At 38.9% G+C, this 24,811-nt stretch overlaps 1 protein-coding gene across 1 annotated transcript in view; it reads right to left on the minus strand.

The window, feature by feature from the left end:
• Dnajc10 (DnaJ heat shock protein family (Hsp40) member C10) overlaps positions 1–22,612 on the minus strand; it is a 34,889-nt gene extending 12,277 nt beyond the window's left edge. Inside the window, 13 exon segments of the mRNA XM_021183881.2 lie at positions 3,353–3,467; positions 5,112–5,225; positions 5,942–6,031; positions 7,556–7,693; positions 9,782–9,825; positions 11,207–11,284; positions 12,217–12,310; positions 12,927–13,058; positions 13,315–13,397; positions 16,789–16,839; positions 18,818–18,980; positions 20,539–20,889; positions 22,335–22,612. Coding sequence (XP_021039540.2) covers positions 3,353–3,467; positions 5,112–5,225; positions 5,942–6,031; positions 7,556–7,693; positions 9,782–9,825; positions 11,207–11,284; positions 12,217–12,310; positions 12,927–13,058; positions 13,315–13,397; positions 16,789–16,839; positions 18,818–18,980; positions 20,539–20,742 — 1,306 coding nt within the window. The 5' untranslated portion in view covers positions 20,743–20,889; positions 22,335–22,612.
• Positions 22,613–24,811: the final 2,199 nt, after the last annotated feature.

The following is a 24,811-nucleotide window of genomic DNA, read 5'->3' on the forward strand; positions in this document are numbered from 1 at the left end:
CATGTGGTTACTGGGAGTTGAACTCAGGACCTCTGGGAGAATAGTCAGTGCTCTTAACTGCTGAACCATCTCTCCAGCCCCTGACTCTTCTCTCTTAATTTCCTATTTCCTAACAATAACCAAATTACACTGAGCTTCCAAAAGGTTGAAACTGGCCTACTGACCTCCATTATTTTTCTTGGCTACCATCATTTATCTATGGCATTTTTCTATAGTCAACCTAAATGACTAACCAGCCTCTGCCTGACTTTTCTTTCCAATTTTGCTTCCTACCCACTCTGAGCAGCCAGTGACTTATCTAAAATCAAGTAAAATCACGTATGTCTCTGTTGTCTTTCACGATAAAATTCCAATTCCTTTTTCCAGAAGATCAGAGATAATCTGCATCTTTGTTTTCTTCAAGAATGAACTTTCTCGACTTTAAAGTCCTGCTGGTTTAAGGTCAACAGGGCTCTATTATCTCAGGCCTGTGAATAAATCGACTCAGTGTTTGGAATGTGTTTCATCACCTCTTCTCCTAGGTAACCATTGTTTATATTTTACATGGAGATTACTTCTAGAGCTTCCTCTGATCTCCCAAGATTGTTCTACCTCAGTTTTTTTCATAAGTACACTTATTTTCTGATAGCCAGTTTCTTTCCAAGACAGCTCCAGTGACATTTACTTCATGTACAAGTGTTGGCATATGTGACCAGTGGAATGTGACTGTGATCTTATATGTTACCAGGTTATAAAAGTCACTGCTACTTCTGGCTTGCTTCCTCATTTTCAGATTACTTACTCTTGGGTTAGTTAGCTCCCGCACTGTAAGTACCCCACAGAGCCACAAGAAGAACCTTGGCCTCCTGCCACATGAAGCTTTTCAATGATTGCACCCGCCATGCTGAATCCTGATGTGGTGGCTGCAGCCTACCTTCAGATGGCCTTCATCTGCCTTGACTGCAGGATCACAGAGAAACTAAGATAGCCTGTCTCAGACTCCTAACCATGAAACAGTTGTTGTTTGGGTAATGGATACTTCATCACACCCAAACATTTAAAAACTGTCCAATTAGCTGTCTGCTTTCTTTCCAAGTCTATAAAATCTTTATGGCACAGGTTAAAAAGAGCTCACTTGCCCCTCTCCCCATTTTGTGTATTATACACCGGACACAAAGGTGCTGAGTGCAAAGTGTATTACAGTTTTTATTAACACAAAGAGAAGTGCTTGACTCTGTGTGCTTCCTAGGGAAGAAGGGTAAGTTGTGAAGGTGTAATTTGGAGTTTGCTGACTCTCTGGAGGAATAGGAAGGAATACTTATAATTCACAAGGTAGGGTCATGTGTGAGGGCATAAAGGACTGGAAGAGCATGGCATGTCCAAGGATTCAAAAGGAGTTGAAACAAAGAATATTTGATGGAACAGAGGAGGGGATGAAGCTAAGAAAACAGGCAGAAACAGGAATGAAAACACCCCACTCATTTAACAACTCTACACAGTTCCTACTACGTATATGTGGCATTATTCTAAGTGCTGGAGACAAAACAGTGAGCAAAGCAGAGAATGCCATTGTTGCCATACTAAGGAGTATGAAGTTCAGTCTTCAGAAGACTCAAAAGGCAGAGCAGTGGCGTGAAAAGGCTGTGCTAGGTCCTAAGTGCAAAACAGCAGGAAGCAGCTGTACACATAGTGATGATGGACCGGAAACAAGGAGACAGCAGAGAAGCTATGAGGACACTTCACAGGTAACACATAACACATGTAACTCCAACCTGGGCACACTGCTACAAACCTATACAGAGGGCAAGGCAGGAAGAGGAAGTTCAAGGGCAGTTTCAGCTTGGGATACTTTGAGTTTCAGGCTAGCATGGTTCACAGTAAAACCTATCTTGCTGTGAGGCTCTATCTAACATAGCTTAGAGTCCTAAGCTTTGTTTTTTGAGTGAAGGCACATGTGCACATAAAAGTCTACTTGGCAGAGTTGGGGCAACTTACATAACACTTCAACTTCAGTCTTCCCTTCACTGGAAGCTATGAAGAAGCCAACAGTTCCCCTGGAGGGGGCCCTTATCTGACTGTCAACAGTACTGGGAGTCAGGGTCATCTCGTTACACTTGTGTTCACACAGTTCCTTTAGCCCAGTGCTTCCTAATGAAACAACCCTTTAATAGAGTTCCTCATGGCCCCCAACCATAAAGTTATTTTTGTTGCTACTTTGTAACTATAATTTTGCTACTGTAATGAATCATAACTATTTTTAGAGATAGAGATTTGCCAAAGGGGCTGTGACCAACAGGTTGAGAACTGCTGCTTTAGCCTAAAGGACCCTACTTCTTTTACTTCCGTATTTGCTTTTAGTAGGTGAGCAGTTTATGCTCAATTCAAATATTGTTACTTGACCTATGCTATAGACAAATATTACTGGTCTTGTTAAGATTTATATATACTGAGCATTTTTCATGTGTTCCTTGGAGATCTTTCTCTTGTCCCTATCACACTGCCATCTAAACTTCTTGAGAGCACTGCTTTCGTGGTCTGAATGAAAATGGCCCCCATGGTTATGAACTAACCCTCAGAAACTGTAAGCAAGCCAATACTTTCTTCTAAGTTGTCTGGGAAATGCTGTCTGTTTACAGAAATAGCCTGTTTCATGTCTCACAACTCTGTGACCTCACACTTGAAGCAGTTCCATAGGTAAAGCTCAAGGGAGAGGCATCAGGTCAGTATCTGTTACTCATTTACCTGCATGTCTTCAGGACAAAAGAAACATAATCCTGAATTCAAGAGACAAAGCAGTCAGGCCTGAGGTCTAGAGCAGCCATGGCATGTGATATAGAGACCACAGGGGCTGCTTGCTTTGACAATAAACTCATTTCCACACAGTGATCTAACACTCTCAGATTTTTTTGCTAAAATAGTTATTAAAATGTTAAACAAATAAAATGACTATATATAATTAAAAATGTCTCCCCCTAAACTTGTTAGTGAGAACAAATTTTTCATAATAATTGTGTCCACAAAATATAAGTCACAATTAAATATTTCTATTTGAAAGTCAAGATGAATTTCTGTCATTTTTCCTACTTTCACTGTGATGGATGGTCATCCCCAGTTGGTGATGCTCGTTAGGGGGACTTAGGACTGTGGCCTTCTTAGAGGAAATGTGCCACTGGCCAATCCTAGTCTGTGCTGTGTCCTGCTAGTAGGTCACGATACGAGCTCTCAGCCTCCCTGTGGCCATGCCTGCCGCGGCCGTGTTCCCACAGTGATGAGGATGGACTCCTTATTCCTCTGGAACCATAAACCTTCTCCCTAGAAGTTGCCCTGGTCATGGTGTTTGAAATAGCAAGAGAAAAGTAACTAAGACACTTACCATGATGAATTTCATATTCTTTGGTTCCTTGTCCTTTAAACACTGCCAGGCAGGGCTGGAAGACATAAAGATCAGAGCAGACGCCTGGTGCAGAAGAGCAGTCAAACCTTCCAACCTGGAAAGCAGAGCACCGAATCAGACAGAAACATCTGATACAATCTCCAAATATTCACAAAGATAAGTATCCCCAGATGGCATGTTTATCATTAGAACTCAATAGGTTATAAAATGAAGGGAACAGAAATGGTTCATTTATGTTTAATACTGAACTCAATAAAGAATGCTCCCTACAGAGTTCAGAAGCTTCAGGAAATTTCCAAGAAAATGTGAACTTCTTAAGAAATATGTTCTTGAAAAGAATGTAGGGGCTATTTCATCTTGTGGTAAAGCAAAAATAATGTAGAAAAAGGATGATGTTCCCAGTGTCAAAGAAAACAGCATGAATAACACACACAAATGATAAACTAAGGGGTGGAGTATAGTACTTAAGACAAAAGAATCATTAAAATATCACAATCATATGGACAAACATCTGAGAATGGAAGGAAAATGAGCCAGGATTATAGAGAGAGCAGAGAAGAACTGTGACTCAACAGTGATGCTCAGGGGCCCTAGGAGGTAGCTCTTGCAGGAAACTGATGCTGTGCAGCCATGTGAACCCAAGTTCAGTTACCAGTAGTCATGTTAAAAACAACACGGGGATCATGAGTTTGAAAGACAGCAAGGAGAAGCATATGGGAATGTTTGGAGGGTGGAAAGGAAAAGAAGAAATAATGTAATCGTACTATAATATCATAAATTAATAAAAAATAACAATAAAATCTGAGCACAGTGATTTGCACCTATAATCTCAGTGATGGAAAGGTGGGGACAAGGGGATTGCTGGGGCGTGCAGGGCAGCTGCCCTACCTCAACTGACAAAACTAGAGATTCAATGAGACACTGTTTCAGAAATTAGGTCACCAGTGACTGAGGAAGACACAATGTTGACTTCTACTTCCACATCCACTTATGTATGTAGGCCTATATTCACAATCATTACTATTCAGTGGATGCTACTACAAAGTATCCTTTATAAGAGCACTACAACAAACTGTGTAAGCCACAAACGAGGATTAACAACTTAAAACAACTAAAATCACATGCATCGACTAAGACTACAACGAAATAAAAGTGGAAATCAAGACAAACAACAGAGAACAAACAAATATCTGGACAATGAACAAAGTAATCAGTGGGTCTCTTAAGAAATGTACAAGGAAGTGAAAATGCTCTGAAACTGGGCCCGCTGGCCGAGCCTCGAGTCAGGAGTGAGGAGGCACAGGCTCCGGGACAGGCAGTGCTACTGCCAGGTTCTTTCCCTTTGAACCAAGTCAATGAAAACATTAACTAGCAGATCAAAAGCCAGGGGACAAAGCATCAGTAAGAGTATACAGCAGAAGAGATCAGTAGGAAAACTAAACATGCACTTCAAGGACCATGGAGTCTTATGGAGTTTAGGCTGGCTCCTAAGGAGTTGAGGATGACTCTGAACTTCTGACCCTACTGCCTCCACAGGGATTTCATATCTGTGCGACTGGCAGGTCTGTACACTGGGGAATCAAATTCAGAGCCCCATGCACACTGTGAAACACTCTATTAACCACTATATCTCCACACATTTCAGCTGGTTTTAAAAAGAAAACAAGTAGACAAACCTTCAGCCATACTGACAAATAAGGAAGCACACTAGTTACACAAAGAATATCTTTTTCCTTACTTGAATATGTTCATTTTTAAGTAGAGTTTTCAGTTTTTTCAACTCAGGATCATTTGCGTTTTCATTTTTTCCAAAATGAAAAAATACAAGCCAGCGATGATGTGCCAAACGATCCTTGAGGTGACACAAAACACAATGTCAGCAAGCGGTGACTATAATTTCTAAGGATCTAATGGTTATTTCTTAGACATAAATAAAGTTTAGTTACCTTACCCATTAATTCAAAGTCTCAGCTAAATGCAAAGTCAACTATATTCTTATTTTGTAGTCACTAGTAATAATGCTATATAAAGCACATGGTAAGAGGTGGATCACTAAGTTATAAAAATAATGCAATGGTTGTTAATGTAGCCATGGTGGTTCCAAGAAAATAATATAACTTTAATAACTTAATATTTCGGGAAGGGCTAGAGAAGTCAGATTTCTTTTTAGGCTTAATAATATGTTTTGTAAAAATACTAAATCCAGCGGTAAATGATGAACAGAACAATGTGACTGATGTTACTACTAACTGCTCGTTTGTAAATACTCTCAAAAGATGCTCCCCACGTCCCAGGGACAGAACTGTGTAAGAAGAATGTAAAGCTCAAGTCAGACCAAGGTTGCTCTGTCAACCCTATCCTGCATTTCTGGTCCCTTCTGGAGCTCACATTCAGAGACACTTAGACTCTTTGAATTAGAAAGAAACACCATGATTTCAGTAATCAGAACTAATATATATAAGCCTTTGAAAGTGCTATTTGAGTCTTTCTAGTAATAAGCAAAATATATTGCTAAAACATTAAGACCTACAATGTTACCAACACTTATTATTATCATGAAAACATTACCTCTAGTTGATTTGCTGAAAGAAGTTCAAAGTCTGGAAGATTATGTATGATTTCCATGTATATTTCCTTAGCATCCAGTGAATTAAGAAACTGGAACAAGGGAAGCACACTGTCAGCTTTTGAAGTGAACACTCACTCAGTACATTTGACATCTTGCTTAATTTCAGTTTTAGTTACATTTTACCCGAGGCCCATGCTTCACAGCCTCATAGGATGTTTAATATTAGAACATTTCTAATATTACAGTATTTCTATCTATAAGAACTGAAAGCTGAAAAAATGATTATGGATGTTTTTAGAAACCAAATCACATAGGTGGGAGTTTTTAAGAGTAAAATACAGAGAAAGATTTCTTCAAACATGTCTGAAGTTTGGGTCTCTTATTTAAAACACAAATGCTTAGAAGTAGTACACGTCCCATCAAACATACTCTATTTCTGCCTGTATTTTATCCTCAGCAGACTAGGACTCTGTGCTGTCCTATAGACGAAGCATATGCTTCTATAAAATTAGAGCAAGAAAATGTATAGGGTATTAAACATAGGGTTTAGTATATATCTTCATAGCTATGAGCCATTTATGTTTAAAAATTAAATATTTAACTTCAACACCTTGAGCAGAAAACTCACTTTTCTTCTCAATTTCTTAAATGTGCTTTTATAATAAATAATTATGGCACAAATATTCTTATAAGAAATAATTTCTTGACTAGAGAGTTGGCTTTGCAATCTGATAACATGAATTGGGGAAAATTGCTGCAACTACTTCATTTCAAGCAGATAAGTAAAGGAATACACAAGAAGAATATGCAAGGTTGTACAACACTGCTAATAACCATGAAAGTCACAAGTATGTCTCAAAGAGGATACATTAAACTAAGTATGCCATAGTCAGGAGATTATATCTAGCAATTACTTCTAAAAGAATGAACATTTTAAATTAATGTATAAATGAATAATTAAATCCTATAAATATAGTAAAACCCTTTTCTGATAAAATGACTAAAAACTATTCACTACTTGATCCTATTTATTGAAAAAAAGTCCTATGCATACCTATCCATTCATTTTACATATTGGTAGAACCTATATGTACATACACAAACATTTAAGTGCATGTAATATTGCAGGGACCACACATGCATTCTATGTGCTCAGCATTGATCAGCAAATAAACTCAAACTAGTAATACCTATTACAATAATGTAGGAGAAAACAATGACAACACATGTAAGCAAATTATGGGATGGTAAGAGCAGAAGGAAGTACATGAAGGTGGGAGGGAGGGATTCGGGAGCAAGCGGGAAGGGGAGGGGTGAGGGGGGGAGAATGGATGGGAGGAATACTAAATATTACACAGAAAAGTAAAATAGGTTATCTCAGTCCCAGCCACATCTAATGATATAGATTGCAAACTGAAAACTACAATTACATGAAACTAGTGAAAATGTACTCCATTTTTTTGGTCATTTCAAAATGTAACAGTAATGAGATGTTCCACAATCAAATGATATAAACTGATTAATTTCCTTCCACATTGTTCACAAAATGTTATTCCTACCAATGTGCACATGTCCAATTATATGCAAAGGAATTTCCTTAAAGTTATACATACCAACACACTGGATTTTTCCCTGTCATTCAAAGTGGCTCCAGGTGGAAAATAAGCCGTGGTGCTGGCTGTGGTGTCCAGGCTCTTGCAGAGGCTGTCCTGGGTGTCACAGTCCACCCATCCCACGTTAACAAGGCCATCCTTGGGGAAAGTGGTTAGAAATGAGAATGTTGTGGTGCAAAGAAAAGAAAGTGGTCGCTGAGACTTACTTTTACTTAAACTCAGCAGCCTTTCCATTTCTACAGAATTCCATAACCTCCGACAATAAAATGTAGTCTCCACAATAATAAACAGCTACCATGGTAAACATCTACGTTTACCTTTTTATGCATATTTACAAGAACTACACTGGACAGTATTATTTTGAACGAGGCTGCTCACTAGTCTCAGATTTAAAGAAGCCTAAACCATGACTTATGCACGGTGCAACGCTGCAACTGTTCGCCCATGATCACAGAGCTCCTCAGGCGCTCTCCGCGGCTATGATGCAATTTAAATCAGCACAGTGCCAGCTCTCACCTGTTGCTGGTTGAGCTCATGTAATGAGCACCAAAATCCTACAAGAAAAGTCAAGAAAATGTCCAGACTAGTCAAGCTGATAAGACAGAGAGCACTAAGATCTATTTAACTGGAACTTCAGAAAGACAAAAGAACAGGAAATAAGCAAAAACTGAAATAATGGTTAAAAGGTTGAAAAAAATTAACCTACAGGTTCATAAAGTCCAATAATATAAAAGCAAAACAAGAAAATTACACCTAACAAAACTTTAGGAAATTAAGAGATAAATACCTTAAAAGTAGATGGAATTATTATATGTGAGCATCTTAAGTAAAACTTTAATTATACACTTAAGATACACAATTCACTTGGGCTGGGGATACCTAGCATACCCCAAGCCCTGGATTCAGTCACCAGCACCATATGGAAGTACACATATACATAAAACAATGTTCAATTTATTGTGTGGAAGACTTATGAAAACACATATATGTGGTCTCCCTTCCCCTATCTGCTTGAACCTGCTTGCTCAAGGGTGGAGCTTCCTGCTCATTCGTCCTGCCACGCCTACTGCTGGACCCTGCCTTTGCTGCTTGGAGGCACACACGTGTTCGTCCTGCTACTGGACCCCGAGATTGTTTGGCGGGAAATCGGGTTCCCTCCCCCTTCCTTTATAACTGAGTGTCTGGAAATAGTAAAATTGAGCTTTGATCAGAATCTTGTCTTAGCTTCATTCCCTTCTCTCGCCGCCTAGCCCCTCTTCTCTTCCAGGTTTCCAAAATGCCTTTCCAGGCTAGAACACAGGCTGTGATCTGCTGGCCGGACACAACACATATAGTCTAAATATTAGAAAATAAAGCCTATTAATGATTTATCTAGTTCAACAATTTTAGAACAAATTGAACCCTAAGAAAACAGAAGTAAATAAAGCATAAAACTAAATAAAATATCAAACAAGTAGAAAACAAGACTTGTAAAACATGATGAAATTTTAAAGTCTGATCAAGAAAAACAAACAAGCAAGCAAGCAAACAAATCCCAGAAAGTACAAGTAAACACAAAGGTCTCCAGGCAACAAATGAATGTTGTCAAATCACTTAAGTCTGTTAAACACAGCTATATTCTAATGCATTAAACTTAGTTGGGGGCGGTGGTGAGATGGCTTAACAGGTAGGAGTGCTGACTGTTCTTCCGAAGGTTCCAAGTTCAAACCCCAGCAACCATATGATGGCTCACAATATTACCTGTAAAGAGATCTGATGCCCTCTTCTGGTGCACCTGAAGACAGCAACAGTGTACTTATGTATAATATTAAATAAATCTTTGGGCCAGAGCGAGTGGGGCCGAATGGGGTTGATTGGAGCGAACAGAGTTCCTAAAAATTCAATTCCCAACAACGACATGAAGGCTCACAACCATCTGTACAGCTACAGTACTCACATACATAAAATAAATAAATCTTAAAAAAGAAAAACCTAGTTGAAAAGGTAAAAATCTCTTTGAAAGGGAGAGAAAGACAAGCCTTTCCAACATGGTTTCAAGGATAAAACATCCCCGCTGCTAAAACTACAGTGTTTCCTGGAGGAAGAATACAGCTAACGTTTAGAAAAACACAGAGCTAAATCACACATAAGTAGGATAAAGTGTTCAAGAAATTGTAAGATACTTGGTGTCAATTTCTGCTGTACTTCTTACATGGTGACAGTTTTACAAGAAGGAGGGATACTTACCAACATGCCACTAAGCCTGAGTCGGGTCTGTGACGTCAAACAATCTGAGGGGAAGAAAATGTATGAGGCTATTTTAGTTTGAATTAGAATGGTTCCCTTGTATAGCCATGTTATTTCTATGGCAGGTAACTTAGCCGTCTTGGTAAAGACTGACAGGCCTAGTGAGTAGACTTGGGCCCTGCAACAATCGGTCTCTATCTCACAAACAATCATTCCTGCCCTTTAATATATCAGGATTTCCACTCAGAGAAGAGCAGCCAGAGTTTTCTGTAAGGGCTTACTCTCTCAGTAGCTCTCCTTTGGCCAGGAAACCTTGTGATTTGAAAGAAGTAAAATGTAATGGAACCATTTGAAAAGGTATATGAAGAATCCTCAAAATATAATAATTTTTAATCTTCCAGGCATATATATATATATATATATATATATATATATATATATATATATATTTTACGTTAAATATGAGCAATAGGATACAATGAGGTAAAGTTTGGAAGAAAGGGAACTGTGGCCTGTCAGAGGCTAGAGATGGATATAACATGTTAGAAAGTCTCAAAAGTTCAGGTGCAGATAGAGAAATCAACACTTGGCACTGGCTAGACTGGTGGTTCTCAACCTGTGGGCCGTGACCTGTCAGACATCCTGCATATCAGATACTTACATCACCATGCATAACGGCAGTAAAGTTACAGTTAGGAGGTAGCAATGAGCTAATACTATGGCTGGAATCACTAAAACGTGAGGAACTGTATTAAATGGTCACAGCACTAGGAAGGTTGAGAACCACTGGGTTTCAAGGCTGTGATTTCCCAACACAGGTCTTGGGAGGATGGGTGAATGGCTCTTTTTAGTTATTAAACAATAAATATATCCCCAGCAAAGGGGCACAAAGGTAAAAAGGTGATGAGTAAGAGAAATACACATATTGGGATCAGACACAAAAAGTATGAACAATGGGGCTGTTTTATAATATCTGGAACAACTTTTAATTGATCTCACTCATAGGCATATAGGACACTGAATTTTAAACAACTTAAAAAGGCCCTTAGAAAATAAGACTATGACCATAAAGATATAATTTTATGAGGAGGACATGTATTTTATATATGTAACTTTTAAAAATCTAAATTTCTAAAAGCTATTTTAGAAGCAATTGTAGTTGATATAATTAATTACTTTGGACACTGCCCAGTTTATCTTTGGCTATTTGAAGTACAATGTATCCTGAGAATAACTAGGCTGAAAAACTCATCCACTAAACATGAAATTATAAAGATAGATTTACATGTCACTAATTTCATTACCAGTTATGTGTAAAATACATACATGCACATTTACTAAGTAAACACTTTGAAGCTTAAATTGCATTTTGAAATAACTGATTACTGACAGAAAAACAAAATCAAGTTCAGCAGCATAAATTACCTTCTCCTTTAGAGCAGAATGTGATCAGCCAGCCAACACCAGCAGCAAAAGCAGTTTCTATGGCATTAACAAAATTTCCTTTAAAGAAAATCAAATTTGTGAGTACATGTAACCCTTCCAAATGGTATTTCTTTCTTTCCATACATAACTACTTCCAGTCCCCTCTAAATAGTGCTAATTATTTTTTAAGACAACAATTAAGAAAACTCAACCATCATCAGTAAAGTCCCTTCGAAGCTGAGCTCTGCCTGTCTCCTGGCCAGTCACAGTTCTTCCCACACACGCTCACTGCACTCCATTGCTCTCCCTTAGACTTAAGGGAGAGCCCTGCTGGTTTCCAAGTACCCAGTGTTCTCTGAAGCCTTCCTACTCAATGCTATGAGACACCAGCTATGTTTTCTTTAAAGAAGTCCATTCTAACCTTTCTTTTCCTAAATGGGTTGTTTCACATCCTTTCCGCTTAGTTTCTAACCATAAAAGTTATCGGACTGTATTTCAGTTGCTCATTGGTATCTTGCTCACTGAAGTGAAGTGGGATCAGATACTCTTTTACCGTAAACATAGTGTTGAACACAGTTTCTACCACACAGATGCTGCCAAATGAATAAATAAGATATTCCTCTAGCTAGAAGCTGTCTCACGGATACTTCAAATAGCTAACCTAAAATCATTTGGTGAATTAAAATCTACCACCAGCAATGTTTTTGACCTTTAAATGAAGTTTCTGCCAATGGCCATGGCTGCAGGCACACACGCCTCAGTGCTCAGTCAGCTGTTTCAAGGATGCCATGTCCTCCCATCTCACAGCCCTGTCCACCTGAACTGCAGTAGTCCTTACGTAAACCCAACCAGCCAGTTCAGTGTACAAGGCAGCAGCAACCTGAGCAGTGACACACTTCCTTTCTAAGAAGCGCAGAAAAAGATACTGTAACCCAAATCAACTCGCACTGTAAATTCAAAATACTGATTTCCAAACATGACTGAAAAGCACACAATTAAGGAAACCTTACCTGTTAACAGCTCTGTCACTGTGCTCTTGACATGCTGCATGGCGAAGGCCACTAAGCTCTCCTTTGACCTATCTCCATTGTACTTCACTGCAGCCTGATGGTTTTATAAAAACATTTATTACTTCTTTATTTCAAAAGCCCACCAAATACCTGTATCTAACATTGTTTTGAATAATGCAGGAAGTTCTAATTTTAAACAACACAGTGCACTGACAAATAATACTTAAGAGAGCCGGAACAGTCCAGATCGTATAGAATAATACTTAAGAGAGCCGGAACAGTCCAGATCGTATAGAATAATACTTAAGAGAGCCGGAACAGTCCAGATCGTATAGAATAATACTTAAGAGAGCCGGAACAGTCCAGATCGTATAGAATAATACTCTTTTGTACCATCTGTAACAATTTTAGCTTCAGTTTTATCCACAGAAATTGGGAAAAAGGAAAAGATTAGAGCTTTCTATCCTATGTGACAGCACCTAAAATACATTATAAACCATAAAACATAATATGCACATTAAATAAATATCCTTTATGACAGGAACTGATGGTCCCTAAAAAGTTTCATAAAGCAATACAAAAATGTTTATTATAAATTAGCTCCTAAAATAAGAAAAAGCAGAAACAGCCTAAAAGTTTAGATATTGTTTTCTCTAGTATTTCGCTAGTTATAAAGTTTCACAAATCTTAAAAACAGGAATATCCCTTACCATTCCAGACCTAAAGATGAAGAGGCTGGGGTAGCTGTTAACTCCTTTCATTCTGCAAAGCATCCGATCATCGCCACAGTTGACAGCTCCGATTCGAAGCAACCCATCCACTTCTTTAGCAAATTCTCTCCACTATGATAGTAAAGAAAACAAGTGTTTCTTAGGTAATGTTTTTTAAGAACTCTTGAACATACTACACTTAGATTATATAAATTTTAAAGGGGAAATGTTTTACTAGATAAAACATTTAGTAAAAGTATTTGATAATGATTTCATAATCAGTTGCTAACACAAAATAACTTCCAACATACAATAAAAAAAAAGAAAGAACACATAAAACATCAACTAGGAAAAAGGCTTTAATGGCTGGGTTATTAAACATACGTACAGTGGGGGCTAAATCATGGCAATGCGAACATCCTGGGGAGTAAAAGTTTACAAACCACAGTTCTCCAGAGTTGACAGCAGCATCTGAAAGCACATAAGCCTAGTTACAGCACACTTCAATCACAAACCATTTTGCTAAGATCAAAATGAAAAAAGAAAAAAAAATCAGTCCTAAATAGTTCACTGCCTTACTTCCTGTGGTTCCCTTAGTGTCTTCTTTCTTTTCAAATGTCAAGCCCATGTAACTTTTACAGCCTCTCCTACGTCTATACTTGAATGAGTAGCAGCCTTGTAGGGGAATGACTGCCACGAAGCCATGTGTGTGGCACAGGAGCTGACAGCCAGGGCTTATGCCAGTCTGTGCACATAGGAGATAAAGAGGAGCACCAGAGCTGAGATTAAAGCTCTTCTACCACTGACAGCAAGGCTCAGGAAGGCCAGTGCCTCTCACAGATGCTAAACTTGATCTTTGAGGCACTGTATAGCCCTGGTAGCCTGGAATTTGCTATGAAAACCAGGCCTGCCTTTAAAACACAGGTATCCTCCTGCCTCTGGCTCCAAATACTGAGATCAACGGTGTGTGCTAGTGACCTGTACAACAGAGTAAAGATTACAGTGATTAAATTAAATCCCTTTCCTAAGTAAGGTCTTTACTTTTGAAAAGCGAGTTACTTAAAAATGCAAAGTAAAGAATTCTGTCATTTTAAAACATCAATACATATTTTTCCTAACATACATATGAAGCATCATGAAGCCAGCAGCATAGAACTATAGAATGAATTGATGAAGACAAACTTACGAGTTTAAGCAAGGCCCACTCTAATATTCTAGATAAAAATGTGAGGGCAATTTGCTTTAAGAGTATTCATAACATGTTTAATACCCAAATCATTGTCAGTGTTTTTAAAATAAAATTCTCATAAGTTATAACTATTAAGGATTGTATACTATGCTTCTTTTGCTTAACTGACTGGTTAGCTGAAAACATTCAGAAACACAATTCCGTGGCAAGGCAGTTCTGTGGAGAAACAGTTCATGTAAACATTGCATGCAAGAGTGCATAACTTAGGATTTTCCTCAGTCCTTCTTTAGCAGACTTGAGGACGTGTTAATCTACCTAGATGATCTCAACAAATGTCATGGCTTAGACCAACAACTGGTTTTAATTTAGGGAAAGTCTTCAACAGAGTTAATGAAAATCTCCATAGAAAAAGAGATCCTTTCATGAATTATAAACACACGAGATGGAGTATCTATTGCTGTGTGTATCCCTGAGTCAGAAGCACTTCTAATCTCCGCAATAAGTACTGGCTCAGTTCTTACTGCCTATGTAGTAGTAAGATTAAAAATACACTTTCATTTCATTTATTCATAGATTTGGAAAAAATACAGTTTTGCTATGTTGTCTAATCTAGGCAGGAGCTCCTTCTGCCTCAGCCTCCCATGTAGCCGGGCTCACAGGGTAGGCAGGCCACTGTACTGGGCTCACAGGATAGGATAGGCAGGCCACTGTACTGGGCTTAGAGTATTGTTACAAGTGGAGTCAAGTAGCACAATGAAATGCTTTTATATTAACTCAGGAATCAGAAACAGAGCAAGAATATTTAAAAATGCAAATTTCTTTTAAACTGCAAAGCCAGAATATCTATTAATATCTTGTGCAATAGCCTCAACTAGTACAGAAAATACAGCACTGTCTTAAGTTCCTCTTTCTTGAGCCATCTTCAAAAGGATGCCTGAACTGCGGCCTTATTTGGTGAGATGTTTTCTACCTTTCAAATACAGTCTAGAACTCGATCACAACCGATGTACTTTTGTACTGTGACAAAGAAAAAGACAGCATGCATGTGCTTAGTGGAAAACAGGATTTCTCACAAAAGGAAAAGACCCTGACAACCTTGAAATTAGAACTCACTAACTACTACTGTATCCTCAAGTGAGGTCAGACATGTGCAGTTCTTTGCCTGGCAAAAGTGAACTATGTAATTTATAGATTAAACTTCTCAGTAGTAACAACTGGAAACTAGACAAACTATAAAGACCTATGTTGAAAGCCTGAAGCAGGTGTAGTAAGGAAGCCCAATGCCAATCCATGGGATGGTGGAAGTCAGAGCCAGTACTGGCCACTGCTAGAAGAGATGCCTGAGCGGTAAGAAAGGCAGAGATTTCAATAGATTAATCAGCTAGAAGGAGAAAAGGACTTAAGGGTACAGAGGAAGGGTTCTGCAAGTAGAGATGAACCGGGGCATGATCACAGCTTGTGACCATTTTGTTCTATCTGAATAGAGCTGATTTGAGAGTACTGGGGACTATCCCAGAAGTCACTAAGAATGCATATATCATTTAAAAATGATTCTATCATTATTTATTGAGAGACTGAATAACTCAACAACAGAAAAATTGGCAGTAAAAACTCACGAACAAGCCCAATGGTGACATCTGCCCAAATACAAGTTGTCTCCAGAACCCACATTTGTCATCTCCCCACCTTTTGAACTAAAATGTCGGGATCATCTTATCACAATCTCCTGACATGAAGAACGAAGCTAGTAGTAGTTAACTATCCCTGAATTATCTCTAGAGTTTCATGGCTAAATTTAAAATTATCATTTGGGGTTCTAAGTGACCTAATTAGGAGGCCCTTTTCTGCAACATAAACCTTAGTAAAGTCTTATTTTGGTGGTCTCACACAGCAGCCAGTTGCAGGTTTGGTTCGGTTCCTCTGATTCAATATGCAATCTCCTGTTTCCTAACCACAAATGGTCCACAAAACATTTACAGATGAGTCAGACTAAGAACCACACAGGAAAAGCTGCAGAGCTATTTAACCACATAGTGTAATACAGGTATTAGTTTTGTCTGGCAATGAATCGAGTTCCCCTATTTCTTTTGTAGGAAAGGTGTTGAAATATTCATATACACAACTTTCAATGGGTAAGAAGTATTAACATTTCTAAAATTTTATTTTATGTATGTGATAGTTCCGCAAAGCATCGAAATCCTTGAAACTATAGTTAGCAATGGTTGTGAGATACCACGTGGGTGTTAGGAATTGAATCCAGGTCTCTGAAGAGCACCGGGCAGGCAACTCTCTAGCAGTAGTTTTCCTAATGTTGCAACCTTTCATGTTGTGGTGACTACCAACCATACATTTATTTTGTTGTTATGTCATAACTGTAATTTCACTGCTGTTGTGAATCATGTATATATCTGATATGCAGATGGTTTTAGGTGACCCCTGTAAAAAGGTTGCTGACTCCTCAAACTGAGAATCACTGCTCTAGCCCCATGCTGGTGCTTTTATTTTGAAACAATGAACCATACACTTCTCTGAAAAGTTTAATGGATCATGTACATCATATTCTTTTTTAAAACTAGAAGAATTTCTAACTTCTGATTACATTTAGACTGGTGAGTTTTGGGTAAGAGATGTGATTTGTATGTAAGTCAGAAAGCCATATGCCTATAAACTTACCAAATTCTCTTCTTTCTAATGTTATGATTTCAGGATCATCATCGTAAATACCTGATTTTAAAAGTGGATAAAAAAATCATAAAATTAAAACCTCATTAAAACAAATCACTACATAAAAGATTATTCACTCTTGCCTTAGCTATACAAAAATCAGAGAGTTACACTGAATTTCAAACTTGAAAACTAGACATCAAATTAAGAGAGACGCCAACGGTAACTCGTTTCGAGACTGCCATCAGCGTGGTAAGCTTCTTCCGAGGGAGGTGACGAGGTTCCTAGTCACCCATTGGAATCCGTATGAATAGGCTCCTAATCGCCTTCTCCAATCCCACATGAACTCCCTGTTTTGTTACTTTTAAAAATAACCACAAACTCACTAGAAGTTGAAAAAAAATGGACTGGAGAGCTGGCTCAGTGATCAAGAACACTGACTACTCTTCCAGAGGTCCTGAGTTCAATTCCCAGCAACCACATGGTGGCTCACAACCAAACACCTGTAATGGCATCTGATGCCCTTTCTGATGTGTCTAAAGACAGTGACAGTGTACTCATATACCTAAAATAAATGAATAAATGTTAAAAAAAAATGTTTCAAACACAGCACACGTTTTTATGTACCCTTCACCTAACTTCTCCTAAAGATGACATGCTATTCAATATATGGTATCACTTTAAAATGTTGTATTGCTTAAAATCCTATACTATAAAATTTTACCATGGCTAAACTCAATGTGAGAAAACTCCTCATTACTACCTAAAACATTTAAGTAACATTAACAATAGGTATATAGTACACTTTATTTTTTTTTTTTTTACAGAGGCCACTTGTAAATAAATAAGTATTTTGGACTTTATAGGACATTATAGGACACAGTTTCTGTGATGTTGTTTGGTTTTGTTTTTAAACACAAATACTCAATTCTGCCCTTATAGTCTTATAGAAGTCATAAATTATTTAAGCAAATAGCAAACCAGGTCTTGCTGGAGAAAGTCAGTAGATAGTATATTTAAATATTTTCAAAAGCAAATCAAGTCTTGAGTAAATTGCAGTAATAAATTTATTTTCTTTATCCTAATATAAAAGCACGTCAGGTCTTAGCCTGCATGTGAAGCTAACTAGTGACAAGATGAAACACTAGTTCTGTGACCATACACCTGATGTGACTTTGATCTTTTCTTCCTCGTTCCCTTCTTTCCTTCGTGCCCCCCTCTCCTCTTGTTTTTCTTGCTTAATCTTGTCACCATGTAAAATCATGGTCAACAATGTTGTCACACAAAGAGGATGGACGATGCTTTTTTTTTATTATTAGATATTTTCTTTATTTAAATTTCAAATGTTATCCCCTTTTCTAGTTTCCTCTCCAAAAATCCCCTATTCCTCCCCTCCCTCCCCCTGCTTACCAACTCACCCACTCCTGCTTCCTGGCCCTGGCATTTCCCTATACTGGGGCTTAGAATCTTCACAAGACCAAGGGCTTCTCCTTCCACTGATGACCGACTAGGCCATCCTCTGCTACATATGCAGCTAGAGACACGAGTCCCACCACGTGTTTTCTTTGGTTGGTGGTTTAGTCCCAGGGAGCTCTGGGAGAGGACAGTGTTTTTACCAAACAAGCTGCCATTATATTTAAAAAGTTCAGCTTTTGTTGGAACATGTAATGTAATGCTCTTCAAAGTTTTGAAAAGCTTTACTAGTTAACTTCTAATGCAACATACAGCATAAAACACTCAATTAACAGGAATCATACATATGAATATTAAGTTTAATCTGACCAATATACTCTCATGGATATATAGTATTTTCTGAATTCCAACCCACTTACCTTTCAACTCAGCCTGAGAGTACATTAGAAAACACTAATCAAAGTAACATATACAATATACAAACTAAATAGTGGAACAAAACTCACTTTTCTTTTACTCATACTAAGAAAGACTTGCGGTGGGGAGACAGCCTGGTGGGAGAGCATAAAGTCCCAGCATGGTGAGGGAAGAGACAACTCAGACTGCAGGAGTAACACCACCTTACCGAAATCGTAACGGTAGTAGCTCCAGCTCTCATACTGGCCTCCTTGATTATCTTCAAGTCCCTTTTCTCCATATTTGTCATACTTTTTCCGTAGATCTTCATCTTTGAGTACTTCATATGCTCTATTTATTTTTAAAAAATCACCATGTGCATTTGGGTTATTCTGTTAAAAAATATTAGATACAATAGTTACTTCAAATGCACAATTTGAATCTTTTCAGAAACACAGCTTTAATTGATCCCAGAGATCCCTGAATACTAGATATCAGCAGAAAAAGCAGGGCAGGGCAACAGGCCAAGAATCATCAAGATGAACTAAGGAAGTCCTTCTAAGGAAGCAGAGTGTCCAAACCGGGAAAGTGTGAGTTTCGGCAACACAGTTTCTCATGTCTCCGGGAAAGTGTGAGTTTCGGCAACACAGTTTCTCATGTCTATATAAAGTATCCAAATAAGATCAATGGGTAAAGAGCAGTTATTCTCTTGCAAAAAATGCAACTAATAAAACCTAAGGGACCTTGAAGCCTTTACTCCAAACTGTGTTACTTCTGTAACAGTGGTAATGTTCTCCGGTGAGACTCAACATAAAGTGTAGTTTTCTTTTCTTTTCTTTCTTTCTTTCCTTTTTTTTTTTCTTTTTTCTTTTTTTTTTGGGGGGGGGGGTTTATGAGACAGGGTTTCTCTGTGTAGCCCTAGCTGTCCTGGAACTCACTCTGTAGACCAGGCTGGCCTCAAAATCAGAAATCCGCCTGGCCCTGCCTCGAAAGTGCTGGGATTAAAGGCGTGCATCACCACTGCCCGGCAAGTGTATTTTTTAATGAGTCAAGTTTATTAATTAAGAAATAATACCAAGATAGCAATTCCAAACTGGCCTGAAAAATGTAACTTTTTCACTGTTTCACAGAATTGGCTTCTGGAAATCACACTTGGAAATTTTAAGACAAAAACTTGTAAAACAACAAGAACAAATATTTAAATATAATACAGATCTGTGGGAAAGATAACTAACTAAGAGTTTATAATGTAATTATTATGTAATTGAACAAAATAATTTCATTTATAAATTTCTACTTCAGAAAATATCTCCATCATGTCCTCTCATATGACAAGCTAAAAATTAATGAAAAAAACTTAAAAATTTAAAAAACCGTAACATTCAAATCAATCTGTTTTTAAAGATTCTTGGGTACACAATCAAATAGTTACAACTGGAAATCCCTTTGGAGCTCGCAAGCTTTCATTTATAAGTTTTTAAGTCGGAAGCTGGAGTCGGGCATGGAAAACAAGAGTGAAAGTTAAAGCATGCTGTGACTAGTAACTGCTGTCATATCTGCAGGACACTTGAATTCTGAGGGCAGATTTGTCTCTATCAGTTCATCACCTACTTGAGTGTGACCACCACTTCACAGACAAGACTTGGGGGTTAGTGTCTCTACTTCTGCTGTAAATCAGTTTACAGAGAAGAGGTAACTATGTATCCGATACCAACAAAATCAGCGTACTTGGCTTCCCCTGGTTTTACTTTAACAGATGAACCTAGTTTCAGAACTCAAACCCCTGAGTCCTGTGCCTGCTGCGTAAGGGCTCTACTTCTGAATTATATCTACAGTTCCCAAATTACAATTTTTGACATTATGCTTAAGCATTTCAAATACTTATTTAAAAAGAGTGAAAAGAGAGACATAGCAAAATATCCAGATATTTAAACGAGAAAGTTTACCTACCGGGTTTTTATCAGGATGTAACTTCAGTGCTAACTTCTTAAAGGCTTGTCTTATTTCTCTACTGCTTGCAGTTTTAGATACTCCAAGTAAACTATAAAAATTCTGATCTGTGCCCACTACAACGACCACATACAGTATCAGAAGACAGAGACTTATCCTCTTCAAGTCTCTGATAAAGTCATCTTTGTTTAACCAGACTCCCATTCTCTTTCTTATGAAAGTTCTGACTTATGTGAACATTAAGATACAATGCTGGGTCCGGTGGTTAAAATAGACACACGTGAGAATCTCTGTCCACATTACTTCGAGGGTCAATCAAGCATCTCGGGAACACAGCTCAGAAATGTTAACCTAAAGAGAGCAAACCAGGCAGTTAAAAGACTTTTCAAACTAAACATTTATAGCATGATTTGCCAAGTGACACAGCCAGTAATACAGTTTCCACACTGAAGGTCACATCCCTGTGAATAGCTTTGAACCCCTAATCTCTAGGACTCTCCCTTGCCTCTGTATTCAGGTAGGCATGTTTGTAAAATCACTCTGATAGCAGGAAAAAGGTAATGAGTAGTAGTAGCTAGCTTACAAGAAACACACACACGAGAGAGAGAGAGAGAGAGAGAGAGAGAGAGAGAGAGAGAGAGAGAGAGAGAGAGAGAGAGAAGGGGGGAGGGGCAGAGGCAGAGATACTGAGAGAGACTGGGACAGAGACACAAAGGCTCTGGTCAATAAGACACTACCAGGATAAGACTCAGCAGTGTTTCTTTTCTCTCCCAGCATGCTGCTGCCCTTTCTAATACCTCCTCCCTTTCAGCTCCTTCCAAGCCTGGAAAGCTTATCAAGTTCCTTTTTTTAAATCTAATCTCATTTGTAGAGAATGCCTTCGAGGGAAAAACAAGGAAGTACAAAGCTTTTCCAAGAGGGTTGTACTTTTTTACATAACCGTTTAAGAACATCAGTATAAAAATAGATAACTTAAAAAAGCAGGCCACACAAGTTTTCTAAAGTGTTAGCACCAAGAGAAGATATTTTATAATAATTGCAAATCAATGCAATTTCACTGTAAAGCTCCTGTCTGGAGTAAAAAATAGAAAAACAAAGAGCACCAGGCATTGCTTGAGGGTAAGACCCTAACATTTAACCTTACAGCTAAACTAGTCCTCTTTAATATCTTAAAATGCTTTGGGGGTAAAAAAAAAAGATCTAACTTCCTTAACCTCCTCAGTTTCAGCTCTCTTCACTTAAGTCCGGATATGTTTCTAAGTACTTCTCCTTACCTGGGAACAGGCCTCACCTCACGTCTAACTCCCTCTTTTCACCCGCCTCCCCCTAATAGCCCTTTGTAAAATATACTGACAGAAAAACAGAAATACCCAGACTGACAACCATCAGGAAGGAAAACAAATGAAGAACAAATCTCAACGAAGACGACTTTGGGATAAGGTGTCCCTCGGCTTAGGGTGGGTTCAGGCAAGCCTGGGAATAACTGAACAGCCTGGGGCCAGTGAGGCTGCAGGTAAACGCAGTGTTAATGATGGATGCTGCCACCGCTCCAGAGCGGGATCGGGGAGAGGCGAAAGACAGAGGGAACGGGGCTAGCAAAGGTGCGCCTTGAGGTCCCAGGTCGGACCAGGAAGAGAGACCCCGAGTTAGAAAGTGCGAGCAGAAGGGGGCCCGCAGAGGTGGGGTGGAGGGGGCCGTGAGAACCCGGCACAATGGGGGCACCGAGGCGGTGGGATGGGTCTGGCGTCCTCCCTCCCTGATGACCCCGCAGTGCGTGGAGCCCGGCCCGCGCCCACCTCGGCGTCCTCAGCTACTGCCCCATCCTCAGGCCGCCGAGCTCGGGACCCGGCAGGACCGAACGCCGCCTGCGAACGCGCGCAGCAGCAATTCTGCCGCTCCCGTCGCGCCGGCGGGGCGGGGCCTGGCGCGGGGCATTGTGGGAAAGGCGTGGGCGAAAGCGGGCAGGCGGCGGGCAGGGAGGGACGGGTGGGACCGCTGAGGCTGACGTGGCCTTCTGTGTGGCTGCGGCGGTGGCTGCGGGTCCCGCTCCTAGCCAGAGATAGGGAAGCATCCCGCAGCGCGGCCCACAGACATCTTGCGGCCGTAGTCAACCGCTGGCGGAAGGAAGGGTGTGAAGCCCGCCTTTTCCGGTCCCGTTGCCAGGGCGACGGGAAAACCCGGGTGGAGAGATCCGGCTCTCTGGAGGTTTGGTTAAAGGGTGGGTATCCTTGAAAGGGCAGATTTGGCAGAAAGTGGAGAACTCGTCTGGATTGACCCCGTTTGCCAGAGACCGGACAGAATAATTAAAACAAAGTTTTCTAGAAATAAAATTGTTTACAACTTTTATGTATCAACAAATACGAAGCGTTCTACAGAATTTCTGGATTTGTGAATTGCCTTCTGATCCTCTCCTTTACTGGATTTGTTACAGAAACTGCAGTGTTTGAGTCATGACACTTTGGCTGTTGAAGTAGACACATTTAAAGTCCCTGAAAGAGGAAGTGATGGAAGCTGGTGGTAGTGATTTGAAATAAGTAGAAATTGATAGTGAGTCTTTGGGTAGTTAACCAGATGTCAGTTAATAATTTTATGGCTGTAGGACTTGTTGCTAAACCAACATATTGTAGGAAAGAAACGGAAGTATAACGAACAAAGGCAGAAAAATATCAGAAACAGCCTGAAGTAGCAGCTGTTAACCTGTACCAGGAACTGGCCGAAGTACACATGTGTTAACTCAGCCCTACAAATATTCTCGGGAGATACTGCTTATTATCATACACATGTCAAAATGGATAAATAAATGGGTAACTAAAAATTGAGGAAAATAAGATTAACACTTAAGCAACCTAGTTCATTATGCCACGGTGATCCAAAACTGCTTAGAAAAAAATCTAAAAGCAAAACCGAACTGAAGAATCAAGTGGAAGCTAATAGTAGGTTTTTGTTACCATCGTGAATACATTTCGACTTTATTTTTTAGATGGTAAGGAAGCTTCTTAAAGCTTTATTGTAAAGCACTGGAGTTGCATGAAGGGAGGATTCAAAGGAGATGCTTAGGAAAGGAAAAGCAGAGAAAACACAGACACACAGGCAGCATGTCACAAGTAATTTAAAGCAGTGTGTAAAACATTTTCTCTTCTCTGGGATATGTACTGGTGGGTAACAAGAGCAAAGACTTTCTGCTCCTAATAAATTGGATGATTGAGGGACACATTAGCCTGTTACTTATTCAAATATATCTGTAATTAGGAAGGAAAAATATGAAACACAGACTGCAGCAAGACCAAAAGGTAGAAACGATCACCCAACAGCTTTCAGCTCATTTTAAGAGGTTTTATGGCTCAGTGGTTAAGATTACTGGCTGCTCTTCCAGAAGACAGAGTTCAATTCCCAACACCCACATGGCAGCCCACAACTATCTGTAACAGCAGTTCCAGAGGCTCTGGCACTCTTGCACAGACATGTAGGCAGAACACCAATGTGCATAAAAATAAATGAATCTTTAAAAATAAATTTAAAAGTCCTCCCCCTTTTCAATGGGAAGCTGAAGAAGAGTTTTAAGTGATGAAATGTTTTATGTAAGGATGACTTTGCTTAATTTGAAATGATCTTAAAGTTACAAGGAATTAAATGTGTAGTACAAAAAATTGTTTTTCTCAATAGTTTGGGAGTAAGTTGACTTCTCCCATGACTCCCCAAAACTAGTGTGTGTTTTTTTCACAGATGGGATGCTTTCTTTTAAAAGTACAACCTTTGAAAATGGGAAGTTTCTGTCAACACATTATCAGTATCTAGTCCACAAATGTCAGATTCCGGTTTTTCCAATTATCAGTAAGACTTCCCAGTATAAGGATCTAGTAAGGAGCTATTTTTTCTTTTTTCTGTTTAGCACAATAGTGTTTTAGACTTCCTTAATGAGAAATATTTATCCAGTTTTTCCTAGATTTCAAGGTCTTAAACTTGTATAGAATACAGGTCAGTTATGTTATAGATACCTTCCTATTTTTATTTGACTGGAGATTCTTCATGATTTGATTTAGGTTGTGTTCATTTGACAGACATGTAACAAATGGCATTGTATTCTTACTATCTTATCGGATGGTCTCAAATTTTTATTTCTCCCATTGTTGGTAGTGGTAAATAACTTGAATAGGAGGATTTTTGTGATTTTCTTTCCATGTAAGTTACATTTTTTTTAAAATAAGATGTCCTTTGTGGGGAGCTACTTGGAGAAATAAATTGTCCTTGTTAAGCTTTCAATTTATTTATTGTA

This window comes from Mus caroli, unplaced genomic scaffold (assembly GCF_978045245.1).
Source record: "Mus caroli unplaced genomic scaffold, Mus_caroli_1 scaffold_2, whole genome shotgun sequence".
Lineage (NCBI taxonomy): Eukaryota > Metazoa > Chordata > Mammalia > Rodentia > Muridae > Mus > Mus caroli.